The 26,926-nt window shown below is 39.9% G+C and overlaps 1 protein-coding gene across 3 annotated transcripts in view; it reads right to left on the reverse strand.

Moving 5' to 3' along the window:
• Positions 1 to 26,926, reverse strand: part of CERS3 (ceramide synthase 3) — a 173,868-nt gene that overhangs the window by 71,933 nt on the left and 75,009 nt on the right. For all 3 annotated transcript variants that reach the window (XM_081551357.1, XM_081551358.1, XM_081551359.1), the window contains 3 exons: positions 21,946 to 22,038; positions 15,914 to 16,042; positions 11,328 to 11,434 (listed from right to left, as the gene is read on the reverse strand). In XM_081551357.1, the coding sequence (XP_081407483.1) occupies positions 11,328 to 11,434; positions 15,914 to 16,042; positions 21,946 to 22,038 (329 nt within the window). The remainder of the gene's footprint in view (positions 1 to 11,327; positions 11,435 to 15,913; positions 16,043 to 21,945; positions 22,039 to 26,926) is intronic.

A 26,926-nucleotide genomic window follows, 5' to 3' on the forward strand; every position in this document is an offset into this window, starting at 1 on the left:
GAATTTGTCCATTTCTTCCAAGTTATCCATTTTATTGGCATATAGCTGTTGGTAGTAGTCTCTTATGATCCTTTGTATTTCTGTGGAGTCTGTTGTGATCTCTCCATTTTCATTTCTAATTTTGTTGATCTGATTCTTCTCCCTTTGTTTCTTGATGAGTCTGGCTAATGGCTTGTCAATTTTGTTTATCTTCTCGAAAAACCAGCTTTTAGTTTTGTTGATTTTTGCTATGGTCTCTTTTGTTTCTTTTGCATTTATTTCTGCCCTAATTTTTAAGATTTCTTTCCTTCTACTGACCCTGGGGTTTTTCATTTCTTCCTTCTCTAGTTGCTTTAGGTGTAGAGTTAGTTGATTTATTTGATTTTTTTCTTGTTTCTTGAGGTACGCCTGTATTGCTATGAACCTTCCCCTTAGTATTGCTTTTACAGTGTCCCATAGGTTTTGGGTTGTTGTGTTTTCATTTTCATTCGTTTCTATGCATAATTTTATTTCTTTTTTGATTTCTTCTGTGATTTGTTGGTTATTCAGAAGCGTGTTGTTTAGCCTCCATATGTTGGAATTTTTAATAGTTTTTTTCCTGTAATTGAGGTCTAATCTTACTGCATTGTGGTCAGAGAAGATGGCTGGGATGATTTCAATTTTTTTGAATTTACCAAGGCTAGATTTATGGCCCTGGATGTGATTTATCCTGGAGAAAGTTCCATGTGCACTTGAGAAAAAGGTAAAATTGATTGTTTTGGGGTGGAAAGTCCTGTAAATATCAATTAAATCTAATTTGTCTATTGTATCATTTAAAGTTTGTGCTTCCTTGTTAATTTTCTGTTTAGTTGATCTATCCATATGCGTGAGTGGAGTATTAAAGTCTCCCACTATTATTGTGTTATTGTTAATTTCCCCTTTCATACTTGTTAGTATTTGCCTTATATATTGTGGTGCTCCTATGTTGGGTGCATATATATTTATGATTGTTACGTCTTCTTCTTGGATTGATCCTTTGATCTTTATGTAGTGTCCTTCTTTGTCCCTTTTCACATCCTTTATTTTAAAGTCTATTTTATCTGAAATGAGTATTGTGACTCCTGCTTTCTTTTGGTCTCCGTTTGCATGGAATATGTTTTTCCATCCTTTCACTTTCAGCCTGTGTGTGTCTCTAGTTTTGAGGTGGGTCTCTTGTAGACAGCATATATAGGGGTCTTGTTTTTGTATCCATTCAGCAAGCCTTTGTCTTTTGGTTGGGGCATTCAACCCATTTACATTTAAGGTAATTATTGATAAGTATGATCCCGTTGCCATTTACTCTGTTGTTTTGAGTTCGTGTTGAAACATCCTTTCTGTGTTTCCTGTTTAGAGAAGATCCTTTAGCATTTGCTGGAGAGCTGATTTGGTGGTGCTGAATTCCCTCAGCTCTTGCTTGTCTGTAAAGCTTTTGAATTCTCCTTCATATCTGAATGAGATCCTTGCTGGGTACAGTAATCTGGGTTGTAGATTATTCTCTTTCATTACTTTAAGTATGTCCTGCCATTCCCTTCTAGCCTGAAGGGTTTCTATTGAAAGATCAGCTGTTATCCTTATGGGGATCCCCTTGTGTGTTATTTGTTGTTTTTCCCTTGCTGCTTTTAATATTTGTTCTTTGTGTTTGATCTTTGTTAATTTGATTAATATGTGTCTTGGGGTGTTTCGCCTTGGGTTTATCCTGTTTGGAACTCTCTGGGTTTCTTGGACTTCTGTGACTATTTCTTTCCTCATTTTAGGGAAATTTTCAACTATTATCTCCTCGAGTATTTTTTCATGGCCTTTCCTTTTATCTTCTTCTTCTGGGACTCCTATGATTCGAATGTTGGGGCGTTTCATATTGTCCCAGAGGTCCCGGAGGTTTTCCTCATTTCTTTCGATTCTTTTTTCTTTTTTCCTCTCTGCTTCGTTTATTTCCATCATTCTATCTTCTGCCTCACTTATCCTATCTTCTGCCTCCGTTATTCTACTGTTGGTTCCCTCCAGAGTGTCTTTTATCTCCTTTATTTCATTATTCATTCTATATTGACTCCTCTTTATTTCTTCTAAGTCCTTGATAAACATTTCTTGCATCTTCTCAATCTTTGTCTCCAGGCTATTTATCTGTAACTCCATTTTGCTTTCAAGATTTTGGATCATTTTTATTATCATTATTCTAAATTCTTTTTCAGATAGATTCCCTATCTCCTCCTCTTTTGTTTGGCTTTGTGGGCATTTCTCATTTTCCTTTACTTGCTGAGTATTTCTCTGCCTTTTCATCTTGTTTAGATTGCTGTGTTAGGCGTGGCCCTTCTATATTCTGGTAGTATGAAGTTCCTCTTTATTGTGGAGGTTCCTCACTGTGGTTGGGGTTGGACAGGTGGCTTGTCAAGGCTTCCTGGTTGGGGGAGCTCGTGTCGGTGTTCTGGTGGGTGGAGCTGGATTTCTGCTCTCTAGAGTGCAATGGAGTGACCAGTATTAATTTTTGAGATGTCTATGGATTTGGTGTGCCTCTGGGCAGCCTGTATATTGATGCTCAGGGCTATGTTCCTGCGTTGCTGGAGAATTTGCGTGGTATGTCTTGCTCTGGAACTTATTGGCTCTTGGGTGGAGCTTGGTTTCAGTGTATTTATGGAGGCTATTGGATGGTCTCTTATTAATTAATGTTTCCCCTGGCTTTCAGTCTTATTCTTGCAGTAGCCTCAAGACTTCTCCTTCCATACAGCCTCAATAATAAAACTTTTAGGTTAATGGTGAAAAGATTCTCCACAGTGAGGGATACCCAGAAAGGTTCACTGAGTTACATGGAGAGATGAGGTGGGGGGGGGGGAGGTTGAGGTGACCAGGAGGGGAAGAGGGGAATTCAAATGTGGAGAGAGCAATTTAGCCAGTAAGCACTTCCCTCTGTGCTTTCCACAGTTTGGAACCCTCAGAGTGGTTCACAGAGATACATAGAGAGGGGGGAGGAAGGTAATAGAGGTGAGCATGAGTAGAAAGGGAGGAATCAAGAGGGGAGAGAGAGATCTGGGCAGTATCCTGTTCCTGAAGTGTTCTCCGGTACCCAGAACACCCTCAGAGATTCACAGAATTGGGTTGAGAAGAGAAGGAGGAGGGTGGGAGATAGAGGTTCCCTGGGGGAGAAGAAAGAGCATCAATAGGGGGAGAGAGTGATCAGGCCAGTGATCACACTCCTGAGTAAAAATGGGTCCTAAAGATTGGGTTCTTAAATGTACAAAATTGATATCAAATATGTAAAACAAAGATTAAAAATCTAGAGTAGAGGTTAGACTCTTATAAAACTTACAATCTAAAAAAAAAAAAAAAGAAAAAAAGGAAACAGTGTAAAAAGAAAAAAAAACAGTAAAACAGTAAAAAAAGAAACAGGAAAAAAAACATTAAAAAAAGAAAACACAAAAGGTATAAGATATATGTATGTAGTTTGCTTCAAAAATAGGGTTGGTTTTTTTTTTGCAAGTTAATAGTGGGTTATGAAAATGAAAGTTAAAGGTGTAATAGAGGACTTGAAGAAAAAGGAAAGAAGAGGAAAACAAAAATTTTTTTAATTAAAAAAAAAATTAAAAAAAAAAAATAATAGTAAAAAACATATATATCCCGGACTTTCTCTGGAGCTGTTGTGAGCAGTGTGGGATCTGCTCAGTTTCAGATAGATCCTTATTCCTGCTTATACTTTTCAAGATCTATAGGTCCTTTTCAATGCAGTCGGTATTAACTACAGGGATTTTAATCTGTTGGCCTGTCCCTTCCAAAACGCTTCCCTCTGTTTATTTGGCTTCTGTTTGGAGATCTCTTCAGTATCTAATTTCCGCCCTGCAACAAAGCGGTGGAGGTGATCTCTTTAGGTTCGCTTGTTCAATCGTGCTGTGGGGAGGAAGGAACACTGCAAATCTGGCGTGTGTGTGGTAAGCTCGCAGTGTCTCGGCCGCAACTGGGTTCGCCCCCGCTCACGGCGTGTGTGCTTTCCCCGTCTACCCTGCTCAGGCTTCAGGTTACTCGGCCGGGGAGCGGGCCCTGAGCTGCGTGCACTTCCCAGGTCTAAGCCGCTCAGGTTCAGGCTCCCGGTTACTCCACAAAGGCGCAGACTTGGTTTCGCCCGCGGCTTGTGCCGTTCCCGGTCGGAGCTGCCCAGGCGGCCAGGAGTTTGGCGAGCGCGCTCTCCCCTGTTGGGGCGGTGCGGCTTATCACCTCCCTGGTCCCCGCCTCGGTTTACGGGCGCGCCCGGCTCCGGTGTGCTTTGTGTCGGTTCTGGGGAGCTGGTCTCTGGCTGCGACCCTCCCGGCGGCTGTCGACCCTCCGGGATCTCAGGCAGTCTTTGCTTAGAAACTGGGAGCCTGTTTGCAGTTTGGTAGGGGGTGCCCTCTCTGGAGCCGAGTTTGCCCCTTTCCGGGTCTGGCGGGCCCCGCCTGCCCGCTGTGTCCGGCGGGGGATGGGGCGGTCCGCAGCCGGCTAGCTCTCCTCTGGTATCGCTCAGTCCTTTGTTCTGTGAGCGGGCCGGCAGTGCCTTAGAGTTGGGCTTTTCGCGGGATAGTTCTCTCTCTCTGGCTGTCCCACAGTTTAGGTTACTATCTCACGTTAGCTCCCTCAGATTGCCCTCGGGGCACTCGGGCCCGGTCCTTACCCTAGGCAGTGCCGCCCGCTCCTCTCCGTTCAGCTCCCACTTGCTGGTGGCGGATGATGCGAGCGTCTGGGGTTCTTTGCTGGGAGTTGCTTTAGGCACGTAATCTGTGGATTTTATTTATTTTTTCCTCCCAGTTACGTTGCCCTCTGAGATAAGAAATCCTCCCCTACACCCGCCGGTGAGAGGGTTTCCTGGTGCTTGGAAATTCCTCCTCTTTTACGACTCCCTCCCCGGGACGGGTCTCCGTCCCTAACTCTTTTGTCTCTCTTTTTATCTTTTATAATTTCTCCTACCTCTTTTGAAGATAATGCGCTGTTTTTGTGGAAGCCTGACGTCCTCAGCCAGCCTTCATAAGTGGTTTTGTGAAGTTTGGTCAGCGTTCAGATGTTCTTTCGATAAATTTGTGGAGGAGAGAGTGGTCTCCCCGTCCTATTCCTCCGCCATCTTAGCCCCGCCTCCCTGTTTTGTTTCAAATGTCCTGTTTCTAGTCTTGATCCTTTCATAACTAGCTGTGCGATCCTAGAACTATCTTAACTTCTCATGTGAAAAATAAACCAAGTCACAATACTTCAACAATGTCTATGACACGGAAGGCAAGAAGTACCTAGCACAAGAAGGACTATTCCAGGCGGATGAAACCTGAATGCAGAATGTGATCCTGGCCAAATCTCATAGTGAGGGGAAAAAGCAATGAAAGGCACTATCAGATCAATTGACAAGACCAAAACACGGATGGTAGATTGCTACCTTTCTTGAAATTGATGGAAGATTCTGTAGAAGAATGTCCTCATCCTTAGGAAATACACATTGAACTATTTAGGATTAAAAGGGCATGATGGTTTCAACTTTAAATGGTTCAGAAAAAAATGTGTGTGTATATGTGTATACATACACATGAGCGTGTATGTGCGTGTGTATATTGAGAGAGAAAAAGAAATAGAGCAAACCAGGGAAATGTTAACTGGTAAATCTGGGTAAAGGGAAAAAGTAAGAGTTTTCTGTAATATACTTGAAATTATTCTGCAAGCTTGAAATGATTTCCATACAAATAAGCAAATAAAGGGGTTGCACTATTATGAATAAGGCTCCTCATTCTAAAGTTCTATGGTCGGTGGTAGTCGTCTTTCATAAGTTTACAAGCAGCAGCAGAAGCGCCAAGCCTGTGGGTGTGGGAGGAGCTCCCCCGAGCGAGACTCTGAGCAAACACTTGCGGTGACTTGTGCTGTCTCCTCCAGAAGCCCTGTGACTGGAAAGTCAAGTTCTGAGATAGGCATCTGCAGGGCGGTCCCAGGGAGCAGCTCTGGCTACAGCAGAGCCCCCTGGCCTGGCCCAGCCCCTCGTCTCCTCTGGTGACTGAGGGAAGGACACTGCCATTCCAGGCGGGGGTGGAAGCTGACCGGGGCACCAGCAGACCCCTGCTTGCCCCTGACAGACTGTTCAGAACTGAGGCCTCAGGTGTTAAAAGGAAAGAAAAAGACTATCATGTCCTCACTCTTGTCTCCCTCTGATGGACATCAGCTGAGAGCACTGCTGGAGGCTTTTGGCTCTGTGTGTCTCCTTAAAACTGTCCTCTCTCTAACAGCCATCTCAAGGGTTTATATTGTCTCATCGCACACAAAATTCTTTTTCATATGAGGTTTCTCAGGGTACCATTTTTTGATATCAGTGAGACCTGGATCATCAAAAGATAAAGCCCGAGGTCCCGTGAACCAGTGGTGGGGAAATAAAGTTACCACTAGCATATGTATCCTAGGAGGTAAGGAAATTGTTTATTTGAGTATTTTTCACAGTTAGAAATGTTTTATTTTTTAACCATTTTTAAAATTGAAGTATAGTTAATTCACAATGCTGTGTTAGTTTCAAGTGTATAGCAAAGTGATTCAGCTATATATATATATATATGTATCTATTCTTTTTCAGATTTTTTTCCATTATAGGTTATTATAAGATATTGAATACAATTTCTCTGTAGGTCTTAGCCTTTTACCTATTTTAAATGTAGTAGTGTGTATCTGTTAATCTCAAATCCCTAATTTATCCCTCCCTCACTTTCCCCTTAGGTAACCATAACTTTGTTTTCTATGTCTGTGAGTCTGTTTCTGTTTTGTAAATAAGTTCCTTTGTATCATTTTTTTAGACTCTACATATAAGCGATATGATATTTTTCTTTTTCTGTCTGCCATTTCACTTAGTATGATAATCTCTTTAAGTCCCTCCATGTTGCTACAAATGGTATTATTTCATTCTTTTTTTACTTCTGAGTAATATTTCATTGTATATATGTACCACATCTTCTTTATCTATTCATTTGTCAGTGGACAAATTAGGTTGCTTTCATGTTGTGGCTATTATAAATAGTGCTGCTATGAACACTGAGGTACATGTATTTTTTTGGATTAGAATTTTCGTCTTTTCTTATATGCCCAGGAGTGGGATTATAGGATTACATGGTAGCTCTATTTTTAGTTTTCTAAGAAGCTTCCATATTGTCCTCTTAGCGGCTGCACCAATTTACATTCCCACTGACAGTGGAGGAATATAGGAGGGTTTCTTTTTCTCCTCATCCTCTCCAGCATTTATTATTTGTAGACTTTTTAATGATGGTCAGCCATTTTGAACAGTGTGAGGCAATGTCTTATTGTAGTTTTGATGTGAAAGAAATGTTTTATTATTTTCTTTTTGGAATATCCAAAAAACACAGGTCAGTATTAATACTCTCCAAATATATGAATAAGGTGGTGGCCACAAAGATCTCTTCTACTGCCATCATGAACTCCTGCAAGCTCGGAACTGCATCTCATTTATCTGTGAGCTCCTCACAACATCTAGCAATGACTTCAAGAAATGAAGCAATGACCTAGCATTTCTACCTATAAACATCAGCTGAAACATGCTCCTTCCCTTCAGATCAACCACCTTGGACTAAATCAATATCTGCTCTTTTTATTTAAGGAGAAAAACTGTCAGGAGTCAGGGGAATCATTTATCTGACCTTTGGAGGATCTTTTTCACTGAATGGGGTTCCCTGGTGGCTCAGTCGGTAAAGAATCCACTTGCAATGCGGGAAACCTGGGTTGGATCCCTGGGTTGGGGAATGATTCTCAGGTGGTATTTGTATAAAGTAGAGAGATACATCCAATAATTCACAAATATAGCAGCCATTATTTTAATACAATAGTTGGGAATACAATGTGAAAAACATAAGCCTGAAATGTAAATGCCTTTGAAGAAAAACGCAAATAAATAGGGTAACCAAGCAATTAGATTAAAGCAGTTTGGCCAATGCCAACTGGAATGTCTACCTAATGTTGACAGTAGCAATGTTTAGAAAATCAAAGCAGTTAACTCTTGCTGACACTGACTGAAAAATGGCTATAAATAAGTTCCCTGAAAAGAACTGGAGGAGAGGAGAACTGGCAACACAGTTGTACAAACACATAAGGAAATTCATGAGGGGAAAGCAAACCTGCCTGAGGCTGAGGGAACAAAGGGAAAGGAGAAGAAAGAGGAAGACACACATGATGTCAAACACCTGTTCTTTTCCTCAGGGTTTCAGATCCCTTTCAGACGGCACCAGCCCAGGAGCCTTCTGCACACTGAGTCCTTCATCTCACCACAAAATGCGTAACGAAAGCAACTGGGCAGAACAGAGCACCTAGGTGGCGAACGGCCTCCCACGGCCCCGCTAAAGCATCTGAATCTTGAAATGGGCCTCTTGTCTGCACCTTGTTTGGTCCACGGTAAGTTCCCAACAAATCTGGACTAATAAAATGTCCTTAAGAAGTGAGTCTGCAGAGTTACAAATTTTAGACAGATGTCTGGAGCCAGACTAACAACAAGGAACTGACTTTTCCTCTTTGGCATCACAAGATGGTTGTGTAACAGGTTCAAGCTGATGGGACATCTATTTAAGCCAGAGTAACACACTACAACTGAGGCTTTTGAAAACCATGAAAAACCCAGCTCCCAAACTTTCAACAGCTTGCTGAGGTTTCCTTTAACCCTCCAAATGAGGATCAGTCACCATCAGTACAGAAAAAATTTTATCCGCAAAAAATTTTTATAGTCAAGTCTACGTATACTGGTTTATTTGCAGCCCAACTCTCTGAAGTCAGCAAACAGTGGTATTGGCTGCCCTCTGCAGTGAGCTGGTGAATTCAGCGAAATATCAAGATCAAGAAATGCCAAATGCATGTAACTAATTCTCCTTGAAATCCTGAAATGCTGGCAAGAGAATGAGTTCTTATGTCTAGGATTTTAAAGTTGAGGGTGTGTGGGAAAGTAACACACCGCCTCACAATCACCCAACCCTAACCTGATGTTCAACTGTCTGTGAGGCTAGGGTAAGCTTGCCTGTTAATTTTGAGACATTAAAGTAAAGTTCTACGTGAGATCCTTTGTTGCTGAATCACAAATCAACCACAGCAGCAATACTTAGAAGCTTTTCAGAGAGTTCTCTAGATTGAGAACTTCCATGGTATGTGTTTTTAAAATGTCTATAAATTATTTGAAACTACTCCCAACAAGAAATGGAGGCTAATTTTCCTTCCCTTAAATATGAACTGGCCTTGGTGACCTGGATCCAATGCAGAAAATGAGGTTGGACGTGACATGCTTTGACATCTGAAGTCGAGTTACAAAAGGAAACACAGCATCGGCCAAGCTTTCTCTTAACTGCTCACCCTTAAAATCCATCTGCTGGCCTAGGAGGCATTGAGGCCAGTGAAGGGGCATGGGCATGCCGTCCAGCCGACAGGCCCAGCAGCGGTCCCCACCAACAACCAGCATCGATCAGGTGATGTCATGGGTGCCGCCTGAGTCTTGTGCCTGAGGAAGCCCTCAAGAAAACTCCAACTCTGGCTGCCCAGCTACCATCTGACTGTGACCACATGAGGGAAAACCATGTAAATTAGGTCAGTCAACTCCAAGATCCATGAGAGGTAATAATAATGATAACAATAATGTGTTATTTTAAGAGAGAAGCCTGCCAACTATGGCTTGTTGATAAAGTCTGGCCTATAGAGCGTTTTTCTACAGCCAGTGATCTAAGCTGGGTTCAGTACATTTTTAAAGGATTGTCAAAGAAATAGAACAAAACTAAGAAAAACAAGCAACAGAGACCATATATGGCTCTTAAAAGTCTAAAATAGTTATTCTATGGTCCTTTACAGAAAAATTTTTCTCACTACTGTGTTAAGCCACTAAGCTTTATAGGTTTGTTATATAGCTATAGATAACTGGAACACATGGTACCTTTGAAACAAACTAAGCAGTGGGCATATGCTAGATTTAGAGCACCATGAAAGTCACACTAAAAGCCTTAACTGCTATCTGCAAGTCAATTCTTATCCTATCAATATTGTACAATATTCTAATTTCACAAACACACTTGATCAGCCAAAGTGAAAGTGATGGTAATATGATTTATCAACCAAGAAGAGCATCTTAAACATGCATCTCAGATTTGATTCTGGATTAAACTCCAAATTCTCAGAGACTCATTAATAATTTCAGTAATAACAGCTGGCATTTACTGAGTCTTTACTATGTTCTAGACACTGTTCTAAGCTATTTCATATTTATTATCTCACTTAAGCCTTGTGACAATCCTTACATTTTCAGATGAGAAACTGAAGCAGAGAAAATTGATCTAACCTGCACAAGATCACACAGGTAGTAAGTTTGCAGCCAGGCTGACTTGCACCCATGAAATTCATCACTGCACTCTGCTGTTCCTCTCTAGAAAAAGTATCTAATCAAGACATCCAGTCCTGTGTTAAAGAACGCAGCCGGCTTCCATAGGGTACAGCACCCTTTGACCTCTCTAACCAGTATTCCTGTGTGCTCTCCTCTCACAAGGAATCAGGCCTGCAACCTGGGTCTCCACCTCTTTCCCCTGGAACCTAGGACTTGCACAGCACTAGTTTTTCTGTTGCGAGTATCTGAAACTCCTAGGCTAGCCCCAAACTACAGGTAGTTTTCAGCTGTTCTTTCCATACCCTCAAAGTCTTCCTCACATTTTTCTCTGGTTTCTATCAATCGACACATGGGAAACTACACTTGCTGAAGGAACGGCTGTCAGGAGAGACACAACATAAGTTCTACATTGCCAGCTCTCAGCTAAACAAAATCAACAGACTGAGCAAGAGCCAGTGGTCCAAACCACTGTTAGGACCAGAGATCATGAAGAATGAAATCAGCATCAGTTTCCTCATATGTAAAGTGGAAGTGATGACACTTATCTTTATGGTTTGCTGTATAGCTAGTGCCAAGATGTATTAAGGGCCTAATCCAATGCCTGGCATTCAATTAATGGTGGTTATAACTATTGTAATTTTAACACAGAATTTGCCTCTCTTCTAAAGAGCTGATAATTGACCAATGACATTTCACTGAATAAATGGAAAAGTTGTTAGTCACAAAAAAGATCCATGTTCATGAAAGCAGACACAGAGTGAGAGATGCTGCTTTCCATTGGTCACACATCTTCTGTCTTCCTTTGTAGCAAGCCTTTCACATTGGAAGGTGTGGTTCTAATTATCTATAAAAATGGCCCCTTCACATTCTTCTGTCCAGCTAAGCTTGGCACAAGTAGCTGGAGATCAGTGTGAGAAAGAAAGGGCAATGCTCCAACCTGAACAACAAGCAAGGCCATCTCAGCATAGCGACCAAAGGCATGCACGGCACCTTGTCTACTCACCAGAAGGGAAAAATAATGAGGCGACTGATCAAAAACACGGTGGCGAAGATGAAAAACAGGGTGTTACAGGTTTGTGTCCATCCGGCATAAGAAAACATCTTAGCAGACTGAGAAAATAGAAAAAAATTACATTCAGATAGGGTGACAGTCGTGTAAAATTAAATATCTATAAATTAAATTATATCTGGGATTTGATTCAAAATCTTGGTGGGGGTTGGGTTATAGATAAGGAGTAGTTGAAATAAGATTGGCCACATTAATAACTATTAAAGCTGGATGGTGGGTCCATCGGGCCCATTATATTCTTTACCTTGTCATATGTTTGGAACCTTGCATAATACAACATTTAAAAATTAGTTAGAATGACTGTAATACCACTCTTGTATTACATAAGCACTATAAATTAGCATAACCACTTTTAGCATGTAAGTTAGCTTGACATTTATTGAGTTCCTCCATTTAATTGGGAGGAGAGCTGGACTGAAGGAAGTGAAGCCCTGGGCTGGGCTGGGCACGCTGCAATCAAGGCAGCTACTTTCAGGCAGATGACAGAGAGAGTGAAGTTGGGGGTGGAAGTTAGGCAGAAGTGTGGCTCAGGCCTGCCAGTTTTAGAACTGAAATCTCCCAGGAAAGTCAAGGTCCATCTAGAACAAGAGAAGCAGCTTATTATATACTTCAGGAATGGTTTACACTGCATTTCCCATACTTTTCCCTACTTACCAAGGGGTAGGAATGTGATCAGACTATGGGGTTAGCAGAGGCCCAAAAGGAAGTAGCAGTAGCCTTCACTGCTGAAATGGAAGGCTGGCATGCCAGCAAGACACAACTTGGGTATGAGGAGAAAGCCAGAAGTTTATAGGGCTTGGAATATAGGGAGCTGTTTGAAGGGCTGGCAGCCAGGCCCCGCAGGAAGCTGGAGATGTGCACAGATGTGAAGAGAGCCACCTGAGTTGGCAAAGTAGCACTTCTTTGGGCCCATGCACATGCCATGTATCCTGGACTGTGCAAAGATGGATATCACAGTAACCTCTCTCCTTTGCAGTCAAGACACTGTTAAAGTGTTGGGTCCTGGATCCAGACTTAACATGCAGAAAAAGAGGATCATGACGATACATGAAGAAGGCACAAGACTGCTCATGAGTAAAGACTGCAGATGCTGAGGCCGCTCTTCCTTGCAAGGAAAGAACTAAGAAATGAACCAATAACTCTTTTGAGGAACAGGAAAGGTGAATAGTCTCCATCTTTAGGAAGGTCTAAACAGGGGAAAAATCTGTACTATGGGTGACTTGAATTAGAACTTGACTGAGAGGACAAACACTAAAACAAAATATTCAAAGAAGCTATGGAATAAGCACTCCTGGAGAACATCAAAAATAGGCCCTATACTATTATTCATGTTGTTTCTACCACCAGCTGATAGAAGGTGCTGGCCTTGCTCACTGAACCTCAAGTTAGACCATGACTTTTAACTTAAGAATGATTCATGATCATTAACACCACAAAGCTGTTCTCATAGTTTACCCATGTAGGGACTTGAGTTTGACATTTTATTTTCCTTCTGTTTTTTACCTAAGGACCTCAGAACATTTTCAAACAGTAATGAATATATATATTATATATATATATATATAATATATATATATATATATATCTCATAATATATCCTAAGGTGTAAATATGACATCTCATGTTACAGCCGAGGATAGAAAACAAAGCATTAAGTGATTTGTCCAGGTCACCTAGGGAATCTATGTCATATCAATGTCAGGGTAGGCAGGGACAACATGGTGCTTATTCCCTGGCCTAACACCTAAATCTCCCTTTTTAGTAACACAATGAAGCTGTTTTTATGGTGGACACACACCAAAGGCAGTTGAACTAGAGGCCTAGAAGAACAGAGTAGCATAAAGTTTTAAAGTCATAGCCAATGTGGTCTTAACTTTCAGGAAGGGTTACTGAGATATGATTGGAGGAGGAGGTGATTATAACAGTGATGGCTACATTCAGAGAGCAACACAAGGAAGAACTGGCATAATCCTCCTTCTGCTAAGTCATTTGCTGCTCTGAAGTACATAATAATCGTTACCCTTAGAACTGGATTTACATGACTAATTATGGTTACATACAAGAAACACAGTTCTGTACTTCGCCAATTTTAACAGTAGCCAGTTGCTTTGAAATGTCTTCAAATAACTTCTGGTTACATCTACAACAGGGTTTGGCAAATTACAATTCAGCCTATGGACTAAAGCTGCTCAGCCCCTTGAGTTATGAATGGTAAGAATGGTTTTCATATTTTTAAAGGCGTATGAAAGAAAAGGAAAAACAACAGAAAAAGAAGAACATGTGACAAGAGATCGTATGAGGTCCACAAAGCTCGATTTACTACCTGGCTTTTTGCCAAAAAGTTTGCTGAATCCAGCAAGGCTATGGGTTGTCCAGTAGTTATGTAGGGATGTGAGAGTTGGACACTCTCACAGAGCTGAGCGCCAAAGAATTGATACTTTTTTTTCCCCAAAAGAATTGATACTTTTGAACTGTGGTGTTGGAGAAGATTCTTTAGAGTCCCTTGGACTGCAAGGAAATCCAGCCAGTCCATCCTAAAGGAAATCAGTCCTGAATATTCACTGAAGACTGATGTTGAAGCTGAAACTCCAATACTTTGGCCACCTCTTGTGAAGGACTGACTCATTTGAAAAGACCCTGATGCTGGGAAGGATTGAAGGCAGGAGGAGAAGGGGATGACAGAAGATGAGATGGTTGGATGGCATCACCGACTCAATGGACATGAGTTTAAGTAAACTCTGGGAGTTGGTGATGGACAGGGAGGCCTGGCGTGCTACAGTCCATGGGGTCACAAAGAGTCAGATATGACTGAACAACTGAACTGAACTGAACTGAACTTGCTGAATCCTGATCTAAAAGAACAAGATCTTATTCCATTAATTTCTTCCATATTAACTTACATTTAATTAGTAGCCCTTCAAGAGGTGATGCTGAATGCAAGTATGTTAGTATCATTTCCCTCAGCTTGGGCTTCCCTTGTGGCTCAGCTGGTAAAGAATCACCTGCAATGCAGGAGACCTGGGTTCGATCCCTGGGTTGAGAAGATCCCCTGGAGAAGGGAAGGGCTACCCACTCCAGTATTCTGGCCTGGAGAATTCCATGGACTGTATAGCCAATAGGTATAAACAATATTTTTAATCCTTAAAATGAGTTGTTTATATGGTGACTGTACAGTCCATGGGGTCACAAAGAGTCGGACCCGACTAAGTAACCTTCATCATAAATGAGTATAAAAGACTATTCATGGAGTTCTCAAAATCACTGCAGATGGTGATTGCAGCCATGAAATTAAAAGACGCTTACTCCTTGGAAGGAAAGCTGTGACCAACCTAGACAGCATATTAAAAAGCAGAGACATTACTTTGCCAACAAAGGTCCGTCTAGTCAAGGCTATGGTTTTTCCAGTGGTCATGTATGGATTTAAGAGTTGGACTGTTAAGAAAGCTGAGCACCAAAGACTTGATGCTTTTGAACTATGGTGTTGGAGAAGACTCCTGAGAGTCCCTAGGACTGCAAGGAGATCCAACCAGTCCATCCTAAAGGAAATCAGTCGTGGGTGTTCATCGGAAGGACTGATGTTGAAGCTGAAACTCCAATACTTTGGCCACCTCATGCGAAGAGTTGACTCATTGGAAAAGACCCTGATGCTGGGAAGGAGTGGGGGCAGGAGGAGAAGGGGACGACAGAGGATGAGATGGCTGGATGGCATCACCGACTCGATGGACATGAGTTTGGGTAAACTCCAGGAGTTGGTGATGGACAGGGAGGCCTGGTGTGCTGCGATTCATGGGGTTGCAAAGAGTCAGACACGACTGAGCGACTGAACTGAACTGATAAGTAAATAATGAAACAATGTGGCTCTAAGTATAGCAGGACCCACTGTCTCAGGGCAAACAGAACCAATACACAACAGAAACACGTAGAGAAAACAATCCTAATTTTGCTGTTTCTTATATTTTGTATGGCTCGAGATTAGGAAGACTCTTGTTTTAAAGTCTCCTGCTCTGAAACATTGCTTCCTTAGAAAATAAATGTCATTTAAATAAACATTAGTTCTCATTTCTTAAAGCTGGAGGAGGAACCCTGCAGGGCAGTGCAAGCATTCAGTGCCTATTTGGCTTTGGCTTAAGTGAATATATGGGGCCAATCAGCTTTAAAAATCCACAATGCCATAGTCCAAGTTTTCCTTTTAAAAGATGAGAAGTCATTTTTTCTTCAGCTTACTCTTACCTCAGCTTACTTCCTAAGCTAATATCTGCATGCAAGTTGCATAAATAGAATCCCACAAAATAACCCCTCTCTCTCGAGTACCATGGAGTAAAAAGATTAGAAACTAAAAACTGAAAGCTTTCCTTTCTTTGAGCTTGAAAGATCTGGGGACTTAAGAGATATCCACAGACTTTAGGTGTTTTCAGAACTGAGAGCTCTGCTAAATCATTCACAGAGAGTTCTTCCTGTAAAGAGTCACAGTTAACCCAGGACATGGTAGTATTATTAGTTTTTTAATGGCAAACGTTTACCTCTAGCCAAATGTCGGCCACATCATGTACAATCATCACGAGGGTCCCACTGCGAATATAATTAGCACACCAAGAGAAGCTCATCAAACTGACAGCAGCCAAGTGGTGGATGACATGTGCTAGAAAATCCTACATAATGAGGGCAAATGGAGACCATTAAGTAAATGCAGCTATTTTCCAATCAGTTAAATAGATAATAATAACAATTTAAAAACTAACAACTTACATCTGCATATTTTGAAATTTGTAAAATGCTTTCACTTTCATTCTTAAACAATTCTTATGAGAGATAGAACAAGTGTTATCCTCATTGATGAAGTCTTTTAACTTTGAGATAACACTGAATAGTTGCCACCTAAGTCCTCATATCTGCTATTCTTCCCAGTGCCCTACGCTGGATACATGTACACTTTACACACATACACAGACATATATATACATAAGCATATTCCTATGTGCATTTACATTTATTGTTAATATCCTGCCTAATTCCAAGACAGATGTAATAAAATTACACAACCATTAAAATCAGAGTTACTGCATATGAAATAAGTAACAAATAAAAGTTGAATGACTACATTAGCAAAATATTGAAGTATTTTGCTAATACTAAACAAAGCAACAAACAAAAATAAGCACTGGCTAGAAAGTGGAGAAGCTGGAACCATTATACATTGCTGGTAGGAATGTAAAATGGCATGGCTGCTTTGTTAAATAGTCTGACAATTCCCCTAAAGGTTCTACATAGGACTACTATATAGTACAGCAATTCCACCCCTAGGCATATATCTGAGAAAAATAAAAATGTATGTTCATGTAAAAATTTTCATATAAATGTTCATAGTAGCATTATTCATAATAGCCAAAAAGGCAGAAACAACCCAGATATCTATCAATTGATAAATAAACAAAATGTAGTATTTCCACATAATGGAATATTATTCATTAATGAAAAGGAATAAAGTACTGACGCATGCTACAACATGAATGAACTTTGAAAACATTATGCTAAATGAAAAAAGCCAGATATTAGGTTGGTGCAAATGTAATTGAGGTTTCTGTGAATTTTAAATCATTATAACTAGGCTCAAACACATCTTCATTAATCAAAATAGGAACCATTACAATCAATACATTTTTGCCAATGAAAAATAAGTTTGTTTATTCTTGTAGCATAAAAATCCATGCTTCAATTTGTCAAACTCTTGGAAAGCATTTGCTGCCTCCTGCTGGATGCGGAAGCATTTTGCCTGCAAAAAATTGTTGAGATGCTTGCAGAAGTGGTAGTCAGTTGGTGAGAGGTCAGGAGAATACGGTGGATGAGGTAAAACTTCATAACCGAATCTGTTCATCTTTTGAAGTGTTGGCTGTGCGACATTCAGTTTGGCCTTGTCATGGAGAAGTACTGGCCCCTTTCTGTTGACCAATGCCAGAGGCAGGCATTGCAGTTTTCAATGCATCTCATTAGGTTGCTGAGCATACTTCTCAGATGTAATGGTTTTGTTCGGATTCAGAAAGCTGTAGATCAGACAGGCAGCAGACAACCAAACAGTGACCATGACTTCTTTGGTGCAAGTTTGGCTTTGGGAAGTGATCTGGGGCTTCTTCTCAATAAATGGTTCATTGTTGTTGTGTAGAATAAGAGAAGATGACACTTGAAAACAATGATTTTTAAAAAAATTTTCAGTCAGTTCACAAGGCACTCACTCATCAAGCTTTTTCACCTTCCCAATTTGTTTCAAATGCCAGAAGACCACAGAATGGTCGACATTGAGTTTTTTGGCAACTTCTCAAGTAGTTGTGAAAGGAGCAGCTTCGATGACTGCTTTCAGTTGTCTTTGTCACCTTTCTATGGCCGGCCACTGTGCTCCTCATCTTCAGGGCTCTCGTCTTCTTTGCAAAACTTCTTTAACCACCACTGCACTGAAGGTTCATTAGCAGTTTCCTGGGCCAAATGTGTCATTGATGTTGCAAGCTGTCTCTGCTGCTTTATGACCCATTTTGAACTTGAATAAGAAAAATGCTCAAATTTGCTTTTTGCCTAACATCATTTCCCTAGTCTAAAATAAATAGCAAGTAATAAGTCATTAGCAAAAAAAAGTGAGAAATGTGCATTAAAATGATGTATAATATTATTACAATTTATTTAAGAATGTATTCCAATATCAAATGGGAAAGTTCAACAATGCAAAACCACAATTACTTTTGCACCAACCTAATATAAAAAAACATATATTGTATGACTAGATTTATATAAAATACCCAAAAGAGGCAAATGCATAGAGACAAAAAGTAGGTTAGCAGCTGTCTGGGTCTGTAGTTCAGTTCAGTAGCTCAGTCGTGTCCAACTCTTTGCGACCCCATGGACTGCAGCACGCCAGGCCTCCCTGTCCATCACCAACTCCTGGAGTTTACCCAAACTCATGTCCATTGAGTCAGTGATGCCATCTAACCATCTGATCCTCTGTCATCCCCTTTTCCTGCCTTCAATCCTTCCCAACATCAGGGTGTTTTCAAATGAGTCAGCTCTTCGCATGAGGTGGCCAAAATATTGGAGTTTCAGCTTCAACATCAGTCCTCCCAATGAACACCCAGGACTGATTTCCTTTAGGATGGACTGGCTGGATCTCCCTGCAGTCCAAGGGACTCTCAAGAGTCTTCTCCAAGACCACAGTTCAAAAGCATCAATTCTTCGGTGCTCAGCTTTCTTTGTAGTCCAACGCTCACATCCATACATGACCACTGGAAAAACCATAGCCTTGACTGGACGGACCTCTGTTGGCAAAGTAGAGGTTAGAAGAAATGGGGAGTGACCACTAAAGAGTGCAGAATTTCTATCTGAGCTGATGAAAATAGAATTGACTGTAGTGATGACTGCAGAATCCTGCGAATATACCAAATACCATTGTATTATGCACTTTAGATAGAACAGTTGTATGGTATGTGAATATCTTCATTAAAATGTTTTTCAGTTCAGTTCAGTGGCTCAGTTGTGTCCAACTCTTTGTGACCCCATGGACTGCAGGATGCCAGGCTTCCCTATTCATCACCAACTCCCGGAGCTTGCACAAACTCATTTCCGTCAAGTTGGTGATGCCATCCAACCATCTTGTCCTCTGTAGTTCCCTTCTCCTCCTGCCTTCAATCTTTCCCAGCATCGGGGTCTTTTCCGATAAGTCAGCTCTTCAAATCAGATGGCCAAAGTGTTGGAGTTTCAGCTTCAGCATCAGTCCTTCCAATGAATATTCAGGACTGATTTCCTTTAGGATTCACTGGTTTGATCTCTCTACAGTCCTAGAGACTCTCAAGAGTCTTCAATACCACAGTTCAAAAGCATCAATTCTTCGCTGCTCAGCTTTATAGAAAGAAAGCTCACATTCATACATGACTACTGGAAAAACCATAGCTTTGACTACATGGACCTTCGCCAGCAAAGTAATGTCTCTGCTTTTTAATATGCTGCCTAGGTTAATCATAGCTTTTCTTGCAAGGAGCAAGTATCTTTTAATTTCATGGCTGCAGTCACCATCTGCAGTGATTTTGGAGCCCAAGAAAATAAAGTTTCTCAGTTTCCATTGTTTCCCCATCTATTTGCAATGAAGTGATGGGACCAGATGCCATGATCTTAGTTTTTTTGAATGCTGAGTTTTATGCTAGCTTTTTCAGTCTCCTTTTTCACTTTCATCAAGAGGCTCTTTAGTTCTTCTTCACTTTCTGCCTTTAGAGTTGTATCATCTGCATGTCTGAGATTATTGATTTCTCCTGGCAACCTTGATTCCAGCTTGTGCTTCATCCAGCCTGACATTTCGCATAATGTACTCTGCACAGAAGTTAAATAAGCAGGGTGACAATATACAGCCTTGACGTACTCCTTTCCTGATTAGGAACCATCTGTTGCTCCATGTCTGGTTCTAACTGTTGCTTCTTGACCTACATACAGATTTCTCAAGAAGCAGGTAAGGCAGTCTGGTATTCCTATCTCTTCAAGAATTTTCTACAGTTTGTTATGATCCACACAGTCAAAGGCTTTGGCATAGTCAATAAAGCAGAAATAGATGTTTTTCTGGAACTCTCTTGCTTTTTCTATGATCCAACGGATGTTGGCAATTTGATCTCTGCTTCCTCTGCCTTTTCTAAAACCAGCCTGAACATCTGGAAGTTCCAAGTTCACATATTGCTGAAGCCTGGCCTGGAGAATTTTGTGCATTACTTTGCTAGCATTAAAATGAGTGAAATTGTGCAGCAGTTTGAACATTCTTTTGAATTGCCTTTCTTTGGAATTGGAATGAAAACCGACCTTTTCTAGTCCTGTGGCCACTGCTGAGTTTTCCAAATTTGCTGGCATACTGAGTGCAGCACTTTCACAGCATCATCTTCTAGAATTTGAAATAGTTCAACCAGAATTTCATCACCTCCACTAGCTTTGTTCATAGTAATGGTTCCTAAGGTCCACTTGACTTTGCATTTAAAAAAAAAAATTTAATGTTTAAAAAAAAACTGAAAATTTCAGTTTCCTTGTAGCCAAAGTAAAAAAAGATAAAAATAACAATAACAGCCTAATTTGTTGAGTGCTTTCTATATACCAGAAAGTGATTTATATGGATTAACTTGTTTAATCCTCACAACAACTGGAGGAGATGGAAACTATTTTTAACTCTATATATGAGGATATTAAGTTTAGTGAATATAATCAACTAGCTCAAAATGTTAATGAGTGGTGAAGACAGGATCTATACTTAGGCAGTGTGACTTCAGAGCCTGTGCTTTACCCAATTCTTAACAGTTTTTTGTCTCTGAAAATATGTATTTTTAAATATATGATGTATATCTACATTTAATTTTTTGAAAAGTGCTATGGACCTGTAAATAATGAGAGAAAGCAACTATTGAAAAAAATCAAAGGCTCAAAAGTGGGAAAAGGATAATTACAGGGTCATCCTACCTGAGTCTGTCTATTAAGACCTTCTAAATAATGATTATTTTCAATTCTATCCCTTGAGAAAATGCCTCAGTTAAAATTTGATATATTCTTAGCCTAAATTAAATTAATAATAATTAAACTATAGTGATCAAGTTTTCTGGAAAAGGAAATCATTTCAATCAGATTCTCCACACTATGTTCTTATGGTTTATTCTGTAAGTTTCTTTTTAGATCTTCAGATGAGCAGCTGACTATGCCCCTTAGTGGTAGGTAATGTACAACATCACTTAAACATCATTTAGTCAAGCCAGCTTGGTTTTAGCTCCTTAATATGAATTCCACCTAATTCTATTTATCATACGAATTTTGCTACAAACTGATCTTTTATATAGAGCATAACATATAAAGTACATGCCAACAGTATTTGTCATTTGACCTGTACTGCTAGGGTACGTGAGGAAATCTGTAACTGCACTGAGAGTCTAATATGATTTTCTGTACCAGCAAACAGGAATCAGTAGCAACCAAACAGTTCCTAAAAATACCTCACTTTGTGACCTCAGAGGATGCATTCAGCATGCCTGTGACTCAGTTTCCCTGCAAATAAAGCAAAGCTAATAGTGCCTGAAGCAGTATTTCCTAACAAGAACTTGGATAAATTAAAGCAAAAAAAATGTTTTCAAAGTCACTGAATACATCAAAGAATAAAGTAGTCTGTAATCAACTAAAAGATACGGTTGTAGAATTAAAACTACTAGCACTTTTCTTCTTTGCACTGAAGAACACTAAACTCCAAAACCAAAAGAAAGAAACAGACATCATAAAGGAGAGTCCTTTTCTCATTGAACAAGAGTGGAACTTCAAAGTTAAAGTTTTTATAGTATTTCACTACAAATACTTACCAAGTCACTAAAGAATGAGAATATTTGTACTACTCTATGTGCTATAAAAGTAAAAAAAAAAAAAAAAAAAAACCTATCAACTAGAACTAAGGACACAAAAAAATATAATTTAAAGATTAGGATTTGGGGAAGGAGGATGAACATTTTTGAAAATAGATAAATCCATTTTGAAAAAGTGGATAAAGCAGCTTTGTAAATAAGACACTTACCTTCCTCTTGACATCAGAGCCAAGGCTAAATATGAGAGACCAATAAAAACTCATCTCCAAAATGTAGTACCAGTACTGGGATGGCAGCAAGGGCTGAGGAAAACAAGAGTATTCACTACTTTAATGTCACCATATAAACAACTCATTTTAAGGATTAAAAATATTGTTGATACCTATTTGGCTATACAGTCCATGGAATTCTCCAGGTCAGAATACTGGAGTGGGTAGCTTTTCCCTTCTCCAGGGGATCTTCCCAACCCAGGGATTGAACCCAATTCTTCCACACTGCAGGGGGATTCTCAGTTGGATTCTGATACCAGCTGAGCCACCACGGAAGCTTATATATCACAAATTCCTCTCAAATAATAATGTTTTACATTTCAACTTCTGAGAAGGAATTAGAGACAATATTCTGAGGCATTTTCTTTCTAAAAAGGGAGACAAGAATTCCAAAATCAAGTTAAATGTTTTGTTTAAAATTTAATAAAACTACAACAGGTATAACTTCATTCTTTTAGTTGATTGACAGTTAAATTAGATGGAAAAGTTGTTTTGCTGGTTCAACAAAATACCTTGTTTTATGTTTATTGAGTAGTACTCAAATCTGATGTCCTAACCTCTTTTCTAGTGACAAGCTGGTGACCCAAACTGGCCCATTCTCAAATGGGACGTTAGTAAAATATATACAATTATTTAGGTAGTCTTAAAATGTCTCCTAAAAAACAAAATGAAATTCCTATGGCTAGACTTTTCTTTAAAGTAAGGAGTGGTGTGCTTCTTCTAGATAAGCTGAGACATTATATTACTTGGTGTGATGGGTTGTAACATTAATGCCCTCAATGAATCTCACCTCATATTCATGTCCTGGTATAGTCTCCTCCAACATGACCAGGAATTTGAATTCCGGGCATTGGTCAAGGGGACATAGCAAATATGATGCAATCAGAGACCTCATAAGCACCAAGTAAGAAACCTGAGGCTAAAGCCTTTGACTGTGTGGATCATAACAAACTGCAGAAAGCTCTTAAATAGATGGGAATGTCAGACTATCTTACCTGTCTCCTGAGAAACCTGTATGCAGGTCAAGAAGAAACAGAACCTTGTATGGAACAACTGATTGGTTCAAGATTTAGAAAGGAGTACGACAGGGATGTCTGCTGTTACCCTGTTTGCTTAACCTATATGCTGAGCCCATCATGAGAAATGCCGGGCTGGAATCAGGTAGGTGGGAGAAACATCAACAACCTCAGACATGTGGATGATACCACTCTAATGGCAGAAAGTGAAGAGGAACTAAAGAGCCTCTTGATGAGGGTGAAGGAGGAGAGTGAAAGAGCCAGCTTAAAACTAAATATTAAAAAATGAAGATCATGGCATCTGGCCCCATTAGTTCATGGCAAATAGAAGGGGAAAACGTGGAAACAGTGACAGATTTCCTCTTCTTGGGCTCTAAAATCACTGAGAATGGTGACTACAGCCATGAAATCAGAAGACAATTGCTTCTTGGCAGGAAAGTTATGAGAAACCTAGACAGTGTGTTGAAAAGCAGAGACATTATTCTGCCATCAAAAGTCTATATAATCAATGCTATGGTCTTCCCAATGGTCATATATGGTTGTGAGAACTTGACCATACAGAAGACAGAGTGCCAAAGAATTGATGCCTTTGAACTCTAGTGCTAGGGAAGACTCCTGAAAGTCCCTTGGACGGCAAGGAGACCAAACCAGTCAATCTTAAGGGAAATCAACTGTGAATATTCATTGGAAGGACTGATGCTGAAGCATCCAGTATTTTGGTCATCTGATATGAACAGCCGACTCATTGGAAAAGACCCTGTTGCTGGCAAAGACTGAGGGCAGAAGGAGAAGAGGGTGTCAGAGGATGAGTGGCTGGATGGCATCACTAATGCAATGGACATGAACTTGGGCAAGCTTTGGGAGATGGTGAGGGACAAGGAGGCCCGGTGTGCTGCAGTCCAAGGGGTCTCAAAACATTGGACACAACTGGGCAACTGAACAACAGCAAGAAACCTGAGCTACCCTGCTGGAGGCCACAAAGTAGAGAATCAAGATGTCCACTGACAAAAATACAAATGAGGGCACATGTGCTATCCCCTAACCAGCCTGCCAACTAACTGAAAATACATTAATGAACTCAGCTAACACCACATGGAAAAGAACTGCTTGGCTGTGCCTAGCCCAAATTGCTAATCCATATCATAAGCAAATAAATGGTTGTTATTTTAAAGTACTAAGTTTTGGTGATGATTTCTTATGGACCAGCATAAACTGACACATCTGAGAAATGAAGAGTAAGGCTAATACATTAAATGGAATAGTTTTCTGATCAACTCATCATCCTTGATAAGGCCATAAAAGAAAGAGAATTTCTGCTTTCTTCTATGATAAGCAAGTCTGTATGAGACAAACCCTCCTGGTGAGAACTACTTTAAAAATAAGGGAAAGTACAGATAATATCTGTTTGAAGATACCAGGGAACAACCAAAGCATCCTGAAGCATCCCATGGAGCCAAGATTTCAAAGAGAAGAAAAATGCATTAAATGGAATCTTTTATTTCTAGTGCATCCTTAATTTAAGAAGTACTAAAGACCCTACACAGGATAATTTCAAAGAAAACCACACCTATGTATAGCATAAAGTCCGTGTTTGCTGATTTACAAGCACTATAGAGCCCAGAGACTCTATACTCTCTACATTCTCTGAGGTATAAACATTCTTTTATCTTGAAAATATAGTGAAGAGAAAATATCTAGATATTCAAACACAATGTTATTTCAAACACAGAAAATGTGAAATTGAAACAAATAAAGGAGAATTTCTAGAAAACACCAGCTCAGATTTCTAAGCAGAAGTTAAGTAGGACTTTTGGCAATCTCATAGTGCGAGGAAGCAAACCGATGTTCAGGGCCAGCCAATGAAAAGGAGTCCTGGTAAATACTATAACCTTTTATTTAAAACCACTGTAAGAGAATGCCCTAGATATACAGATGAGTTATAAATATATCTGACCTCACAAAGACTATAATTCACATAAAATCACTTCAAAACATATAAAACTTAAGATGATCTGTCTCAACTCTAACTGCTTAACAGAAGTGAAATTAAGTCCACTCAGAAGGTAGGTAAAATCATTCCTAAGTATAATTTTTCATATCCAATGTCTGTCATTCAACCAAAAGTTATCAAGAAAAAGGAGACAGAGATAAGAAAGAAAACAGGTGGTCAATATATTGGATTTATCAGAATATGACTTTAAAATGACTTTTAAAATTAACTAGGTTTTTAAGGTTATTTTTAAAAATTAGTGAGAATTTTTAATATAGAACTGGAATCCATGAAAAAGAATTAAGTGAAAATTTGAGAACTGAAAAATACCATAACTAAAATTGAGAACTCAAAGGATGTGTTTCAGAGCAGATTAGACACTGCTGAAAAATGTACTAGTGATCTGGAGGATATGAAGTAGAAAATATCAAGAGCTGTGAAGTGTCTGAGATTTTACCCTACTTGAAAGTTATCTTTCCACAGTTTCATGACTGCTGGCAGGATATATGACACTCCTGGGTCTGAGATAAAGAATAGTTTATTATTCACAGTACTATAGTTGCCAGAATAACAATATTTGGGCCAGTTTTCCCGTTCCAATTTCCATGGCTAAACAAAAGGGTCAGTTCATGCAAAGATGGGCACAATAAAGGACAGAAATGGTATGGACCTAACAGAAGCAGAATATATTAAGAAGAGGTGGAAAGAATACACAGAACTGTACAAAAAAAAGATCTTCATGACCCAGATACCACAATAGTGTGATCACTCACCTAGAGTCAGACATCCTGGAATGCGAAGTCAAGTGGGCCTTAGAAAACATCACTACGAACAAAGCTACTGGAGATGATGGAATTCCAGTTGAGCTATTTCAAAACCTAAAAGATGATGCTGTGAAAGGGCTGACCTCAGTATGCCAGCAAATTTGGAAAACTCAGCAGTGGCCACAGGACTGAAAAAGGTCAGTTTTCATTCCAATCTCAAAGAAAGGCAATGCCAAAGAATGTTCCAACTACCACACAATTCTACTCCCTCACATACTAGCAAAGTAATGCTCAAAATTCTCCAAGCCAGGCTTCAACAGTACATGAACTGAGAACTTCCAGATGTTCAAGTTGCATTTAGAAAAGGCAGAGGAACCAGAGATCAAATTGCCAACATCCATTGGATCATAGAAAAAGCAAGAGAGTTCCAGAAAAACATCTACTTCTGCTTTATTGATTATGCCAAAGCCTTTGACTGTGTGGATCACAACTAACTGGGAAATTCTTGAAGAGATGGGAATACCAAAACACCTGACCTGACTCCTGAGAAATCTGTATGCAGGTCAAGAAGCAACAGTTACAACTGGACATGGAACAAGACTGGTTCCAAATTGGGAAAGGAGTATATCATCAAGGCTGTATATTGTCACCCTGCTTATTCAACTTCTATGCAGAGTACATCATGCAAAATGTCGGGCTGGATGAGGTACAAGCTGGAATCACGATTGCTGGGAGAAATATCAATAACCTCAGATATGTAGATGACACCACCCTTATGGCAGAAAGTGAAGAACTAAAGAGCCTCTTGATGAAACTGAAAGAGGAGAGTGAAAATGTTGGCTTAAAACTCAACATTCAGAAAACTAAGATCATGGCATCCAGTCCAATCACTTCATGGCAAATAGATGGGGAAACAATGGAAACAGTGACAGACTATCTTGGGAGCTCCAAAATCACTGCAGGTGGTGACCGCAGCCATGAAATTAAAAGACGCTTGCTCCTTGGAAGAAAAGCTATGATCAACCTAGACAGTATATTAAAAAGCAGAGACATTACTTTGCCAATAAATGTCCATCTAGTCAAAGCTATGGTTTTTCCAGTAGTCATGTATGGATGTGAGAGTTGGACTATAAAGAAAGCTGAGCACCAAA

Source organism: Giraffa tippelskirchi, chromosome 12, assembly GCF_054371585.1.
Source record: "Giraffa tippelskirchi isolate mGirTip1 chromosome 12, T2T-mGirTip1v1.2.pri, whole genome shotgun sequence".
Taxonomy (NCBI): Eukaryota; Metazoa; Chordata; class Mammalia; order Artiodactyla; family Giraffidae; genus Giraffa; species Giraffa tippelskirchi.